Below are 16,713 nucleotides of genomic sequence, written 5' to 3'. Positions count from 1 at the left end.
AGATTTACGTTCCAACTTGTAATATTGCAAAATAAACCAAGTTTGAGAGACTTACCTTCTTTACCCTCTATTTGTCACTTGTCTGATATTTTTATGTGGGTGGCAGCTTTCCTGAGCGGAACACCTCCAGACCCTGTTAGACAACAATTCAGAAATCCAAATTTGAGGTCTGGCTTTGGAGAGAAATCTGCTTAGACAGAACTGGAGCTAGAACCTTTTACCTAAAAAGTAGTTGCAATTGACTTCAGAGTTGAGTATAGAGAGAAAGTTGAGTGTGTAGATGATACGTCTTTTAGGGTTATAATGCTCCATCATTAGATATGTGTTTACCAAACGTAAACTCTGGTTTGTTCATTGCTGGCAGGGAGGTTGTTCAGTGGAATTGTTAAATGAAGATGATCAGAAAGGTGGGTTGGAGAGAATGCATGCTTTTTCCTCTTTCCTCACGGTGGTGTCAGCTATTTCAGGTATAAACACACGAAATGGCATTCTTCTGTATTGGCAAACATTTCGATAATTCAAAACATTGTGTTTTAAAATTCATTTTTATCATGCTATTCCAGGTAACAAGAAAAGCTTCTTAAAAGTTCTATAACCCTGGCTTTTGTAAGTTGGCATCGCTTTTGGTTATGCATATTGTATTAGTTTTCTATGACTGCTGTAACAAAGTTCCACAAACTGGGTGGCTAAAGACAACAGAAATTTATTCCCCAACAGTTCAGGAGACCGGAATTCCAAAATGGAGGTGTCGGCAGGGTTGGTTCCTTCTGGAGGCACTGAGGGAGAATGTGTCCCATGTTTCTCTCCTCACTTCCAGTGATTGCTGGAAGTCCTTGGCATTCCTTGGTTTGTAGTTGGCATCACTTCAGTCTCTGTCTCTGTGGTCACATGACCACCTTCTGTGTGTACCTCTGCGTGTTCTCTTTTTTTATAAGAACACCATTCTGGTTTTAAATCTCACCCTAATCTGGTATGATCTCAGCTAATTACATCTATAAAGACTGTGTCTTCAAATAAGGTCACATTTTGAGATTCCAGGTGGACGTGCATTCAGGGTGCATATTGTTCAACCCGGTGTACATACTTAGAGATTATGAATGACTTATCACTAAATAGTAATGTGCTAAGTTTCATAGTATGTTTATAAAATAAGGAACAAATTCTGTATAAGCAAACCTTAGTCTCATAATTATGCACCATTTGCTTTCTTCATCCATGAATAAACTATAAAACACATTTATAGGGTTAAAATCTTTATTTCTTACATGAAAAGGCAAGTCCCAAAGGAAGAAATACAAATGGGCAATATATACCCATGACTATACGTGTAGCATCACAATAATCAAGGAATGCAAGTATATCGGTACAGTCTTTAGAGATCATCTCTGTCACGAGACACTTGTCTACTCTAAAAGTAATATTTTGGTACAGCTTTGACAGAAACAGTAATAGCTGAGGGTCTGTAGAACTGTGTATAGGAACAATCTGTGGTGTCTGGATCTTGCTAGTTCTTTGTATGAAATATTTTTGAAGCTCAGTCTTTCAGTGTGATGAAAGTTGAAACCATAATAGAAGGTTTTTTTGAAGGTAATACATTCACATGTTTGTAGTTTTGCAGTTTCTTTAGTATATGCAAGCAAATATGAATATATACAATAGCATATTATGTACACTTTCACTCCAAGGTTATCAAGAATTTATCCTACTCTTTTTGTTGTTGTTGTTAAAAACTTGCAGTTTTATTTTTCTCATTATAATTTATGATCCAATTTGGATCCAACTTATTTTCTGAATCGCTAACCCATTTGTCCCAGCAGTATTTATCGAATAGTCCAACTTTTCTCCACTGGTTGAAGCGTCACTTTTGTCATATATTAAGCCACTAATCAGTGTGCAATGTGGGGGTTAATCCCTTTTTAAAGTTGGTATAGACCGTACTTTGGCACCATCCTGAGGAGACTATAGGATTAAGAATATTTAGATGGAGGTTGGTATCTGTCAGAAGCCAGCCGACCAAGTCAAACCGGGTCCCTGAATGGGGGAGCGGGGACTGAGAAAAAAGAGAAGACAGACAGGGTGTAGGAGGGAGAGCAGATCTCACAACTGTCTCTCCGACTTTATTTCTTATCCTTCTTTTTATACATAATCTGTTCCTTTTGGTATCCCAAGATAACATAATTAAAGTAACATCCTGAAGATCAAGGTGCAATCGACACTTCCTTTGACACTCCCTTTGACACTCCCTTTATCTATACTTAATCTTCTTCTTCCTGGAATTCCACAGAACCAGCCTTTTCCTTTTTATGCAAGCAGGCCTCCCGAGATAAACCATGCATTCTTTTGAATTTGGGGAGCTTTATCTCTCTACAGGTATCCACTTACTTAGGTAGAACAGTTTAACTCTGATTACCTTCCTCCTAAAGTGTTTTAGCTTTGTCTTCTTTTTAACCTCATCAATTAACCGTCATTATTATCTATAAGGTAATATTTGTTTAGCTTTCCTTACATGTTTATTGATTCCTTCAACCTTTCTTTTATTGCAGACCTTATTCCAGGAGATCTTTGCCATGCTGCGATTTTACTGTTAATGTGTGTAGTTCTTTCTATTTAATGTACTCATTATGTGCTGTAGTTTCTGAAGCTGTGGATTTACGTATTTCATCAGTGAGAGAATTCTCAGCCATAGGACTCCAGTTAGACATGTATTAAATTTCATTCAGCCTTCCATATTTTAATTTTTCTTTTTTATTTCCCATCATCAGATTTCTTTGTGCAGCTGTTTGGTACATGATTCAGATCTACTTTTTTCTCCAGAGATTTGTGTTCGCTCCTTTAGGGAGGGAGCTAGGGGCTTACTGACCCTGGACCATTCCAGCCGCTCCCTTCTGGGATCCAACTTAATTTAGGAGTTAATTTTGCCAAAAGTCACCCGTTGTAGTGAATGCCCTCAAGTGAGCCGCCCTGAGTTCACTGCTCTGGTTTCGGCTCACGTCTCCTGCCACCTGCTCAGCCCCTTGCAGCCCTTTTACTTTCAGGCCCAGCAGTGTGGTGGAATATATTTTGTGCAGGATCTTGTTAGGATGAAGGTCCCTTCAGATTCTCTTGTCAGTGCTATCAGAAGCAGAAGTCCACAGATACCGTTTTTCACCAATTAAATCAGTAAAGATTTTAAAAACGATAATCTGTCGAGTGGTAAACACGCCTTCTCATACGTTGGTGGGTATAATTGGTGCAGTCTTTTACAAAAACAATTTAGCAATATGTAAGAACCTGAAATAGGAAGGGTATGGATGTTTATTTACTTTATTTTAATTTTTCAGTTAGAGTTGACATTCAGTACATTGAATATTCAGGTGTACAGCGTAGTGGTTAAACATTTATGTAATTAACAAAGTGATTCCCCTCATTAGTCTAGTGCCCACCTGGCATTATACATAGTTATTAGAATATTATTGACGATATTCCCTAGGCTGTACTTCACAAACTGCCAGTTTGTACTTTTTCATCCAGATAGGGATATTTTAAATGTTAATCGTGATTATTTGATGGTGGGCTTTATAGATTTTTAAAAATAGTTTTGAATGTTTTCCAGGAGTCTACATTGTCATTATAATATCGAGTAATTCCTCTCAGAGGATCATATACTTGAAGGAAATAATCTCAGGAAATAAATTAACTTGAAGTTTTTCCAACAGATTTTATGGTGATATTTGTAATTGGAAAAATTTAGAAACCACTTTCATTTCATTCACAGCTCTGTCTTCAGCTCTGTGGCAATGCCTGCCACAGAAAGGTGCTCAGAATGGCTGAGTGAATAAATGAAATGAGAATGCCTCAATTTTATAAGTTAGGGCTGTGAAGATTGAAGAGTTCCTGCCTTGATGTGGGTTCCTACCCACTTTCTGTTCAGTTGATAGTTTGAGTTGGTTGGAAACCTAGAAAGGTTGTGTTTCATGCTCACCTTGGTTAAATAGTCCGTTTGGCTTATTGTTTCCTTCTTCATGGTCCCGCGAACAGATATCGCCAGTGAATTCAAAGAGCAGTTACAGATACTGATACCGTATGTATTAAACCCAGCGAACTTAATGGAAAAGGAGATCAATGGCTCAAAAGTCACCTGTCGGGGGCTGTTGGAGTATTTTAAGGTAAATACGGGTTTTAATTGTTAAACTGTTTAGACTTTTGGTAAAATGGGTCTAGGTTGTAAACTAACTTGAATTTCAGTATTTTAATAGCTTAGAAGGAAGTTTCATGGGGGAGATGGTGAGAGGCATTTTCAGACTTCAGTGTCCTTCCATGAGTGGGCCACTGGGTGGCAGTATCAGTGTAAGAACCAAATGGATGTTCTTTGCACTCTCTTAGAGGAGTAATTTCTGTGGCTAAAGGAAGATTGTTCCTCAAGGAAGATGGTGTGGACAGGAGGTGGTTAGGAAGTTGCTGTGAGTAGGAGGAGACGGCACCTAGATGTGACACGACTACCTCAAGGCGGATGGTCACTCTGCCCACAGGTAGTGGTGAGGCCAGTGTGCATGGGGAGTCTGGTGGGAGTCTTAGCCTCGGTAGGCTCATGCTGCTTGAGAACATTTTTAGTTCACTAAAAATGCTAACATGCACTCCAAGGCGTGTTGTGGTTTTGCTAATTCCTGGGTGTTGATCTAGGTCTTTAGGAAAATGCAGTTGTGTATGGTCACTGTTTCTAAAAGTTAGAAGTATGATTAAATATGACAGAGTGACATTTTTCGTAATGGCTTTCATGTTTATGTTTTAAGGCATACATTAAAATTTACCAAGGAGAAGATTTGCCTCACCCCAAATCCATGCTTCAGGTAAGCAGTTCTTTGACATTCTGAGCGATACCCTTTGATTACGTGAGTTGACCCACGTATAGTAAGCGGAGCCCTTCGAGAGTGCGGTCGCTCTCCTTCCCCGCTGGCTGAGCTCTGCCGATGCGCAGCGTGTTTTCCAGCAGCCTGCCTTCCGGGCTTCTTGTCTCTATTCATAGTGCTTCAGTGAAAACAGAACCGCCTCTCCCTGGGCCCAGCAGACACACCATGAAAACACATTTTCACAAAGGAAGCTAGAGTTTGGGATTGATGTTGTAAAGATCATTTCCCCACCCCCTTCTTTTTCGACTTCTACTTTTTAACATTTAAAATCGAAGGAAAGGAAATGATTTTCAGAAGTTTAATTTATGGTAAAGATTCTTACGTATAAGGATATCTTTGGCAGAAAATTTATTTCATTAATTGGGCTATATGGAAACCTAGAAAATAGCAGAAGGATAATAAAAAAGGAAGAATGGGGAATAAGGTGAGAAAATTTTCCTTGATTATTTGTAGAAGAATGTTAAAAGAGAAAGGATTGATAGCTTTTACTTTCCTTGTTTCAAAAGGCCACGGCCGAAGCCAACAATTTAGCAGCTGCAGCCTCTGCGAAGGACATGTATTATAACAACATGGAAGAGGTATGTGAGACATGTCTTATTCTGAAATATCTATAACCTGGACGTTGTTGCTGATTTCTAAAGGCCAAACTTGATCCTGTTTAATGTATCTTCAGATGATGAGGCAGCAAAGCTAAATTTGGGTCATCCTGGTTGTCGGGGCCTTCCAGTTATCACCATTTCTAGCCTGCAGGGTCACTGCCCTCACTGATCCCCATCACCTTGGTATTTAAGGGGGCTTTTCAGAGGAAGCGAGCGCAGACTTTATTGATCTTCATCATTTAAAAACTAATATCTGATATCTTAAAATAGTCTAAGGTTTTCACTTATTTTATCTTGCACGACACATGTGTCTTTGTTCTTTTTAGGTTTGTGGGGGAGAGAAACCTTATTTGTCTCCCGACATTCTAGAGGAGAAGCACTGTGAATTCAGACAGCTTGCTCTGGACCATTTTAAAAAGATCAAGAAGATGGGCGGGAAGGATTTTAGCCTTCGTTACCAGGAGGAGCTGGAGGCGGAGATCAAGGAACTCTACGAGAACTTCTGCAAGCACAACAGCAGCAAGAACATCTTCAGCACCTTCCGAACCCCCGCGGTGCTCTTCGTGGGCATCGTGGTTCTGTACATAGCCTCCGGCCTCACGGGCTTTGTCGGTCTTGAGGTTGTGGCCCAGCTGTTCAACTGTATGGTTGGACTGCTGTTAATAGCGCTTCTCACATGGGGGTACATCAGATATTCTGGTCAGTATCGTGAGCTGGGCGGAGCTATCGATTCTGGTGCAGCGTATGTATTGGAGCAGGTAAGTGGTGCCAGCTGAGGAGACTGAGCGTTGAAAATGGACACAAATGGATATTTGTGTTTCTGTTGTAAAATACCTCTTTTTGGAAGAGCTTCCTATTGAAAGAAGGCCTGAGAAATGTTCCCTGGCTATTTTGTTTCTGATGGGCATTATGTTTTATTATCTTTCTTTAGGATATTAATATTTAATTTTGATATTTTGTTTCCATGCCTACCAACTTTCTATTAATGTAAAAATACATTCCAACTTAGACATATCTCTTCCTCACGGGAAACTTCTAACTGCATGTTCTTCAGACAATTCCTGTGTGCTTCTCTCCCCTCATCCAAGGTTAATTTTGCGTCAGTGAAAATCAAGAGCTTTAAAAAATATGAACTTAACATTTTCTGTTTTGAATCCTATTAATGGATGGCATCTCTTTCACTTAAAATCTTCCAAAAAGCTAGAGCCTTCTGACTTTCTTGTCTGTTTATAGATCTAGGTTTATAAGTCCTTGAGACTCTGATTGATTTCTTTTTCGCATGGCGTGGAAAGACCAGCTAAATGAGAAGCTCATGGTGAAGCTAAGCTGCCCACTCCACCCCTATAACAGAGCAAAGGCTCAGCTAACCCTTTTGGAGGCAGCTTCTACCACAAGGCTCCCCTCCGCCACGATTTCATTCCCCTGTTTTCTGTAACACACTGATAATGTAGGCAGAAAGTTTATTTCCAAGGACTTACTCTCTTGGTGCCATGCCATATTTCATTAACTTACATGTTGAATCAATGGACTTTTGCAGGCTACTTCTCATATTGGAAATTCCACTCAGGCCGCTGTGAGGGATGCAATTGTTGGGAAACCCCCAGTGGATAAAAAGGCTCAATAGCATCTTAACGAGAGGATCCACCAAGGACCCGACCAGCCTCTCCTGATTTCCGGGCTTCTGCCGAGGCCACAGGTCCAGGTCCCAAGGAGTGCAGATCTGGGACCACCTGGGAAGAGTGAGACGTGGCACCAGTAAACGAACAGACCTTTCCTGTGGCTTCAAATTCTTACACACACTTCCATTTCTGTTGGAAGCATTTCTTTTCCTTGCCGATGATATAGATCTAAGCCTGTGTCTGTTTTCTTATTACTCTCTGCTTTGTGCACTTTATGGGGGGGAAAAGCAAAAGTTAAAAATGGAAATGCAGTTTTAAGTCCTTTATGTGCCGCTTAGTGCCTTTTAAGATTGAATCCATGCTCTTGTGGGCATGATGGGCAGGGACTGAGGACAGCCTCACGTAAGACACTGTTTGGGGCAGAATTTGTTAGTTCTTTTATACCTTATTCTATTGAGAAGGATTCCTTTTTTTTAAAGTTTACAAAACTTGCAAAAGCTTCAGAACTGAGGACTGAAAATGACGCCATTATACTTTTAAAATCTTACATTAGAGAATCTTGTTTGCTACATAGTGTGGAAAAATACGTTTAAATCTACCACACACTGAAATTTAAGGGCTTTTATGTGATAGGCTGGCAGTTTTGGGACGCGCGCGCGCACGCACACACACACACACATCTTTATTCCTATAGCTTCTTTCTAGAAAAGAGCAAACATGCCTTGAAAAGCCAGAGTGGCTCATAATAAAAGGAATGAGCTTGATAATTTAAGGAAAAAACTTGAGTTTAAATGAACCATGTGACCTCTGATAAGTCACTTGAACTTGTGCCTTGGTCAGATTCACTGTTTGTTGGTTAATATACATATACGTATTATACATAACTCACTTATCATTTGAGAGGTTTTGTTTTGTATGAGAACAGAACATTATTACGAATTAAAAGATAGGCATTACCAAATATTACTGCCTTTAATTGATGTCCTGTTACGCGTGGCTTAGCAGTAAATCATGTCTTTATCCAAAATGTTTATTTGCATTCTCCTATGCATTTAATATTTTTAATAATGAAACTAAAACAGTTTTATATCATGAGTCTTCCTTTATTTAATTTTACTTGACCTGTCTGGTAGCTTTAAAATAGCTTTAGCTTAGTAAGGACCAAAACACCACCCAAATATGGACATCTAGAAGTATCTAAGAATTCTTTTTTGTTTACTTTGATTGTGTGATAAACAGTTTTTACCTGTTGTCTTTTCCTTTGATTTATAATGGTGAGTTATTGTGGAATTTAAAACTTCTTAAAATTTGCCTGCAAGTATTTATATAAACATTCATCAAATGTGTGAGCCTTAATTCTCAAGATAATTTTTGTTGTGGGAGGGAGGCAGGAAGGCTTAGACAAAATCTGAGTAAATTCTATATTATGAAGTACGAATGGAAGGTGGAAAAAGAGAATCTCTTCTAGCATGTGAATTCAAAGAATTTTTTTGACAACTTTAACATTTTACCACTCAAGTGTTTTTATGTCTTGCATCGATTCCGTGCTTTTTATATATTTTTCATATTTACATACCATCTTGCCTTGACATTCTTGCTGTTTTTTTTTTCACTTGCTGTTAAACTTTAGGAAAATTCCAGTTTTGTTTTTTTTTTTTTTTAAACGCCTACAGCACCTGGTTTTCCTAGGGGGTCTCTCATCCAAGTACTAACCAGGCCCAACCCTGCTTAGCTTCCAGCTTGTTCTACAAACTCGTTACTTGCGTAGTGATGCTTAGCTTTGACTGTTAAATTGAAAGTTTAGTTTTGAAAACTTAGTGCATTTTCAGGTGATCTTTCATCTTCCTGCAGGTTCATAATTATTAACTAAAGGCCTTACAGATGTTAATTAAAAACAAACAAACCTACAAAACCAATAGAGTTCAAATTGAAAACATCAGTGTGATTGATGGATGATGTTTTTGCTAGAACTAAATTGCTGATGTTGGGTTTAATAAACTACTTTTGCGTGTTTTTTTGCTAAAAAGCCTTACAGATGTTGAGATACTTAGCTTTTAATGCATTCTATAAGCACATTTGTAGATTTCGGAACAATTGTCTAGAGTTGTGCTTTAATGGTGAGAAAAGGATGTGTCTAAAACTTATTTTAATACTAAAGTATTAGATTTTTTAAAATAAATAATGTATGACTTAATGAAATCTTAGGATTTATTAACTGCTTAAATTCACCATTTGTTTTGATCGTAAGAAATAACTTGGTTTATTTTCCCTGGAAAAGCCTTATTATTATTATTATTTTTTGGTCTTTATTAACTTATTCTGCCTTTGGGAAGTGTTTATAAAGTTTTCTCAGTGAGAATTCTAAGGCGTTTTCTTTGGCCTGTTTTCTCTTATAACAGTATATCAATGATTTTATATTGGCTTTTTCAGTTAATGATGCATTCTCATTGCTGGCATAAATAGTCCTGGGGAGATTTTAACCAGGTTGAAAAGAATGTCTTTTACTTCTTAAATTCCCTCATCCTTTAATTTATGAGTCAGGGAGGTTGCTTCGTTCAGACTGTGTTTATTCAGCGTTTGTTACTCTGCCACTCCCTAGCTGGCCTGCCTTCCCACGCAGCATTTTTTATTTGCATATTCCCACCAGTATGTGGGCACATTCCATTAACGTTTAAAAGGAAGTTTTCAAAATTTTCTATTAAAAGAGCTCATTTCAGGAGAAGTTAAATGTTATTTGTTTTTTTAAATACTTCCAATTAGCTTCATATTAAAAATAATAGAATCAAAATTTTGATTTTCACTGAGAAATCTTTCTAGATCGGTTTGTAGACAAAATGAGAGCCAACTATCATGTTGCTATGAGTGATGATAAAACATCCTCAGAGTCATTCCTTAGTTTGTCAGTATACCAAGAAATCCATTCCATGGAGGTTTTTCACACTTGGTAAAATTGCCTGTGAATATTGTTTTTGCTTTACCTGGTCTTTCTCTCTTCTGTTACATGAAGTAAAATGCTTTTGGCATCAGAGAAGCAAATGGCCTTGGATTGGCAGTGTGTTCCTTTCTTTCTTTCTTTTTTTATTTTTATATTTTAGCCAATGTGTTTCTTTAGCAGGTCATACCCAGTGTTCTACTTGTCTTATAAAAATGGTGTCTTTGATAGCGTGAGTTTGGATGAGTATGTATGTATGTATGTATGTATGTATAAATTAGAGAAATTAAGTTAATTGATTTTCCAGGCAAAAGCCATCAAGAACAGTTTTGTTTTTTCCTAGAGTTCTTTTTTAAAAAGTAACTTACATGGAAGTCTTCATGGAACTCTCCCCCCGCCCCCCCAGAACTATTAAAATGTAGTTTAGGATGATTTGAGATAGCTACCAGTAAGGTAGCCGGCAGGGGCTACATCATTCTGGCTTACATTTAGATCCCACAAAATTTTCGTCAAGGAATAAGGCCATAGTGAAGACAAGCTTCACTTATGAAAGTACAAACTATTTGTATAAGTGGTTTTATGAAATGACATTAAGAACCCCATTGTAAAAGGCCATTTGCAATTGAATAGTTTTCCCTAAATTCGAATCATACTGTAGCTGTGGTTTGGAGTGTGGTTCTTATCTACCTTGGTGTGCATAAGACTTACCTGGGATCTTGTTCTAAAAAATTTTTAATTCTCAGCTTCATACACGGGATTGCCTCAGTCGGTCTGGGCCGTGGCCTGGAATCACCACTTTTATAAATAGTATCACAGGTGGTTCAGAGACCTCAGCGAGAGAGACCGCTTTGCGCGATGGGAAAGTGCAATTCAGTATCATCTGGAGGCAAGTGGCTGGCTTTTACTTGAGGTTCAGTTAGGCGGTCTGCCAGGTATAATCATTCAGAGTTTACAGTGTTGAGTAGTAAGGATGCCTGTAATCTGGAGAATTAGCTAAGCTCCTTAGAGCCTTTATCTAAATTAGGATGTTGCAGTGCCTTCTCTGAAAAATGAATGTAGAAGTATCCTATTTGCTAGCAGGTATAATTAGAATTAAAAAAAACCCCCCAAAACTAGAAAGTTGTGTTTCTTTTAAAAAGCAAAATTTGGCACTGTGGCTTGAACCCCTAAGTCTTTCACGCATAGAAAACCTTAAGCCATAAATAAAAACAATGAACAAAAAGGAAGGAGAGGATCATAACTTCGAAAATTAGCAACAAAATATCCCATATCAGGAACTTTTCAAAACATATTGGTGCAGAAAGATTTGAAAATAAATTTTTCTTCCTTGGGAAGGAATTTCTTGTGCCAGAACTAAAATTTAAAGGTACTGTTCTTATGACCAAGGGAAGATCGAATTTGAGTCCCAAAGCATTCCAGTTTAGATGAATAAATGCTATCATGGACTAAAGCCTTAAAGGAGTTAATATTTACCTTGGACACATACAAATATTCTCAGATTTCTTGTTTTTAAAAATGATTTGTTAGAAGTACTTTCTCCTATATTCTTAAAGTGGCTTTAAAATTTAACATACTTTTTAAAGTGCAATAGTATGACATTATGCTGTTAGTATGTTAAAAGCGTGTTTCTTTTAGTTGTAAGATCATTTAATGGAATAAAGATCACGGCGCCATGTTATCTGTGTTTTTCTTTCTCTGTTCTTTAATATGGGAAGATCTGTGAAACATTTGCGCTTGGCAAAGCAAATAAGGTATCTAAGAGGATGGATAACTATGTCAAATATAGTAATGGTGTGGTTTGAGTGAGTCAGCTTTCTCTGTCCTACAAAACAATACTGAACTAGTATCTTAGCATGGTGCTGGAGAAGACCGTGCTGCTTAAAATCAATGCACATTTTACTTATAGTGACACGGACTTGTAAGGACCCTTGAATTCGTTTGCCCCACCCTGAGCCGACAGGGTAAATGGTTCCTCTTTGGGAGTGAGACGAGGTAACGCTCTCCTGAAAACTTTCCCTTTCACTGGCGACCTTGCGTCAAACAAAGGTCAAACACGTCACGTGTTGACTACTCACTAGACACACCCTGTTTATCCCTGCAGAAAAATGATTTTTCCCCTGGTTCGAAACACTGGGCAAGGTCAGTATCCTCCATCCGTCTCTGATAGTGATCATGTCAGGCACTGCGCTAGGTGTTACATGGAGCCCATCCCAGGGAAGTAGGGAAAGGGGCAAACCCGAAAGTTGATGTGATTCAATGAGTGTGGTGAAAACTTGGACGCTCCCATCAGTATCAGCTGGGGAGAAGGAAAGATCAGGTTGGAGAAGGTGGTCATGCGGACGGGAAGAAGGCAAGCAAACTGGTTTGTCTGGCACATTGACGTTCTTGCCTTCGATTACGTTACCAGTTTGCCAAAGATAAGTTCAACTCTAGCTTAAAAGAAAAAGGAATTGTAACTGGGAAGAGGTTTGTAACTGGATATCTTGTAGTAAAATGGACATCAGGCACTGGAAAAACTTAAATGGCAGCAGGTTATGATCTCAGTTCTGCAGTAGCGGAATTATCTGCTCTTGTGGAAGGATTTTCTCCACGCCGCAAGGGCGGGGAGGCACAAATAGTTCAGGCTTACGTCATTCCACTTTAATGTCCCCAGAGGAAAGGCTGGTTTGACCCACTGCCTGTTTAAAAATGTGTGTATATAAAAATAGATCTATCCTAGAAAAGGATTCCAATTGGCCTGTTTTGGGTCATCTCCTCCTTACAGGGCCAATCACTAGCCTGGGGGCTGGGGCACAATAACCAGCCAGACCTAGGTCCCCAGTGTGTCTAGTCAGGATGGTAGGGTCCTGTGATTGGCATCTCCACCAGAACCATACAAAGACACCAAATGAAAGACTGCTGGGCAGACAAAAACCAGTTCGCAACAGTTACCAGTTCCCCAGACTGGCCCTTTAACGACCGTAGTGGAATGAGCCTGGAACATTACAGGATGTCCCTTTAAGGGGAAGTAGAGGTGGTTATGCTGCACACTTAAACAGTTTTCCAAGCTCTTCAGGGTCTCAATAGGGATTTGTTCTTGCCTCTCAGTAGGACTTGAGGGCCTTCAGAGACGGGCGGGGGTATTCAGGACAAGTTACACTTCTTTTTTGTTAATAAAGGCCTGACTTTTCTGTTCAGAGCAAACTCAAAATTGGCACGTTCACGAAGCCTTACCATAGTAGCCTAGATGCATGTGAAAAACCTGTACAGCTAGCTGACCTTCCCCTAAGGTGAGCTCCATTTTGAGAATTGCTGTTAAGCAACAGAAACCCTCATGTTACAAAATTCTGCGAATCTGCTCCTTGTTTGTAAAAAAGCATCACAAACAGCCTCCCTTAAGTGCTGTTGCCGGCCACTCCCCCTGCAACCCTCCTCCCTTTCCTTCTGCCCTGGCCTTGCTTCTGCCCTCAGCCCAGCTGCTCTGAATCCCCCAAGTACACTTAACACTTGCATAGCATTTCACCTTGTTGCCACTTCTTTCTACTTTCTCAGTTACTTCTTTTTCAGGGACTCAGAAAAACTGGATTATCTGGGAGAGCCATCCTCGGAAGGCAGAGAATGGAGAGGTTGCGAATAATTAGAAATGAATATCCACCCCCGCCCTACACACACAGGAATAGTGGGGTTCCATAGTTGTAGTTGCAGAAAAGATCAGAGGCCTTGGAGGCAGGCGTGGGCTTGATCCTGGCATGGCTGTCCACCCGTACTGTGGTGATGGATGTGGAACGGGGCTAAGGACAGTCCTGCTGGTGATGGTGCTGGCATCGTGTGGTAGCTTCTCAGTCCCGAGGCCTTCCTTACAGAGCGCTTTTGAGAGCTGTGTGGAAGGTAAACATACAGAGCGCTGATGTCCATGCCCCTTAGGATGCTTTTTGTTTTGTCTTTCCTGGCACAGCAACAGGAGGAAAAACAAAACAAAGCAGAGGAGTGACATTTAGGCAATTCTGAAAGCAGAGAGTAAGGAGTGGCAGGAAACAGTCTGATTTCCTTGAAACTGAAACTCTCCACCTTGGATTTGCGTGGCCTGGCTGGTGGTCATTTGCTCAACGTACACGACACTTTGTTGGGTGACTAGTGATGCACAGTAAGCTCTGGTATTTATTTACGTTGCCTCTGACTCTCCTCGTTGGGAAGCAGGTGAATAATGACGTGTGATGTTAACGAGTGTGAGCCCTACTTCACGCTACTAATAGCCACCCTGTCCTGAATGAGGATTTCCCTCGTGCCAGATGTCCAGCCTGGCACTTTCTAAGCATCATTTCATTTGTCGTTCTCTCTTGGGGAATGTATTTTTATATATTATCTTACACATTGTACCATATTGTCATCACCCCATTTCACGGATGAATAAACTGAGGCTCAGAGAGGTAAGGGTGCCTGGAATTCATAGCTAGCGAGTGACAGGGCCAGGGCTTGTCCCAAGCATCCTGGTCCCAAGGCTGAGTGTGGCGGAGAGTGTTGGAACTATGGAGATGATTCTACTCTTACGCAGTGACAGCCCAGTGTGAGGTGGGGCCTCTGGTCCTTCATTCACTCATTCATGGGATGCCTGCTGTGTGCCAGGTTTGGGGGATATCTGATGGTTTCAGACCCAATAGTTTAAAGTACTTTCTCTCTGCTAGTTCCTTGCCTTCAAATGGCTTTAAAAATGTAACACAGTTTTACGTTATAAGCCCACTCTAGTGAGGAGTCAGCTTACACTGAAGGGTGGCGGGTGTACGGAGTCGGAGGATAGAACAACACGTTCTTCAACGCCGGGCGAGCCCGCAGCGCGCCGCGCGAGTCCAGAAGAGGTGAGGTGGAGGCGCTGGCCCCGCAGCGGGTTCAGTGGCGGAGGAACCAGCGGAAAAAGGACGTCAGATGAGGGGGAGGTGACCCGGCCTGTCTGCCCCAGAGGCTGGAGTAGGCGGGTCCCTGTTGCCAGGGCCTGGGAGCTCTGCAAGGCTCCCATTAGCCAGTCACACGGGGAGGGACCGGATGACCTCACTCTGGCCCGGACTCTGCTGCCATTAAAACCGGGTCCCTTTGCCACAGCGGTAGCGTTGTCTCCAGATCCGCAAGGTGAGTGGAAAAGTTCTTTCGGAAACTTAAGGGTGAAGCGCTGCGGGTGGCTATCGTGATCCTGAGGTCCGTGTGGGAGACGGAGAAGTTGGGTGAGGCTGGAGCAAACAAGTTAGGGAGCCGCTGGCTGGCCCCCACCGCCTCTTGGCACCGCTGGCCGGTCGCGGGCGGCCCCAGCAGACTGTTCAGGGCACGGCGCGGGGGGCAGGCGACACTGATCGCGCTCCCTGCAGCGGGGTCCCCCTCCTCTCAAGTATCGAGTGAACCTCCTCTGCCCTCCTTCAAGGAGTTTATCCTTTTGTGGCCAAGTGCAGGGCAGGAAGCGGGAGGGGAGGGACTCCAAGGAGGGAGGTGGTTGCTCCGGGAGAGGTCGGAATCGAACTGCTCACAGTCTCCCGGCCAAGAGCCACCATCCTCTGGAGTTTGGAGGATGCTGCTTCCTGCTAATGACGTAATGAATCCCTTCTCCCCCTGTCTCAGGCATTTTCGCAGCCGAGAAAGCGAACTCCAGCCTGAAAGTCCACAGCAGAAAAGAAGATGCGCGCGCCCATTGTAAGTGTGGGGCAGGCGCGGGCCGAGGGGGGGAGCCCTGTTTTGGTGGTGATTCATTGGCCTGGAGCTGGAGCTGTAACTTCAGAGAGGATCCTTGAGGCTATGGGGCCAGACCTCTGTCAGCCCTGGGCATTAGGTGTCAGATGTGGGTCAGCCTGCACCTGCTGGAATTGTCTCAGTACTTGAACTTGGCCTGGGCAGCTTTGGAGGCCACCCTGCCTGTAGCAGCCCAGCCCCCTCACCCCCACCCCACCCCCCGCCCCCAAGAAGGCCCGACTTACACAGGAGGAGGGAGGCAGCAAGGAGCCTTGCCCTACAGAGGTTCTGTGCTGCCTTCCTGAGTCAGACCAGAATAACGGGACTGGATCCTAGGGTTGAGTGTTGGGGGCTGGACCGGCTGCCCCAGGCCTGGCTTGGGTCTGACCACAGGGATTTTTTCTGGTCTCAGCTGATGTGTATATCTCATGACCAGCCCTGCCAGCAATTTCCCAGCTTTCACTTTTCCTTTTTCTAACCTGCGATGTGGTTCAGAAATCATAAAGGGGCTTAGCAAATGCTTTTGAGGTAGACTCATCTGGGATCCTGGGCCCCTGAGCACTTAGCTGTGGCACTTTGATCGAGTTTCAAATCCACTCTATTCCCTCGAGTGAAGATTTTACGACCTAAGACTTTATGAAGTGTTCAAAACAGGGCGTTGCCCACATATGAAGTACTCGACTGTAATTTAGTTTTATTTCAATCAAAGAACTTTACAAGTGCCTGGCACCAGGGTTTACCATGCAAATTTGATCCTGGAGTGATCGTTTTAAAATATCCCTCTCCTTTACCTGACAACATTATTTTCAGTAATAAAAAATGAATAATAATAATGTCCAGAAAAGAAAGTGGAAATTTTCTTTTATTGAGCTTTGTATATGAAATCACGCCAGTGAAAAAAAATTTTTTTAAAGAAAAATAAAGTAAATGTTATACAGAAAAAAAAAAAACAGAAGAAAAGTAATGGATTAATAGTTTTTAATTGCTTC

At 41.4% G+C, this 16,713-nt stretch overlaps 2 protein-coding genes across 2 annotated transcripts in view; both read left to right on the top strand.

Annotated features, from left to right (window-relative positions):
- Positions 1-11,714, top strand: part of ATL3 (atlastin GTPase 3) — a 35,237-nt gene extending 23,523 nt beyond the window's left edge. The window contains exons 9-13 of the mRNA XM_011368686.2: positions 4,018-4,145; positions 4,770-4,826; positions 5,393-5,464; positions 5,812-6,243; positions 7,023-11,714. Coding sequence (XP_011366988.1) covers positions 4,018-4,145; positions 4,770-4,826; positions 5,393-5,464; positions 5,812-6,243; positions 7,023-7,109 — 776 coding nt within the window. The 3' untranslated portion in view covers positions 7,110-11,714. The remainder of the gene's footprint in view (positions 1-4,017; positions 4,146-4,769; positions 4,827-5,392; positions 5,465-5,811; positions 6,244-7,022) is intronic.
- A 3,275-nt stretch (positions 11,715-14,989) lies between these two features.
- Positions 14,990-16,713, top strand: part of LOC105297827 (HRAS-like suppressor 3) — a 23,919-nt gene continuing 22,195 nt past the window's right edge. Inside the window, exons 1-2 of the mRNA XM_011368685.2 lie at positions 14,990-15,136; positions 15,617-15,688. Coding sequence (XP_011366987.1) covers positions 15,674-15,688 — 15 coding nt within the window. The 5' untranslated portion in view covers positions 14,990-15,136; positions 15,617-15,673. The remainder of the gene's footprint in view (positions 15,137-15,616; positions 15,689-16,713) is intronic.

The sequence above is a fragment of the Pteropus vampyrus genome, unplaced genomic scaffold (genome assembly GCF_000151845.1).
Source record: "Pteropus vampyrus isolate Shadow unplaced genomic scaffold, Pvam_2.0 Scaffold144, whole genome shotgun sequence".
In the NCBI taxonomy this organism is placed as follows: Eukaryota; Metazoa; Chordata; class Mammalia; order Chiroptera; family Pteropodidae; genus Pteropus; species Pteropus vampyrus.
This window is presented reverse-complemented; position numbering and strand designations above follow the sequence as displayed.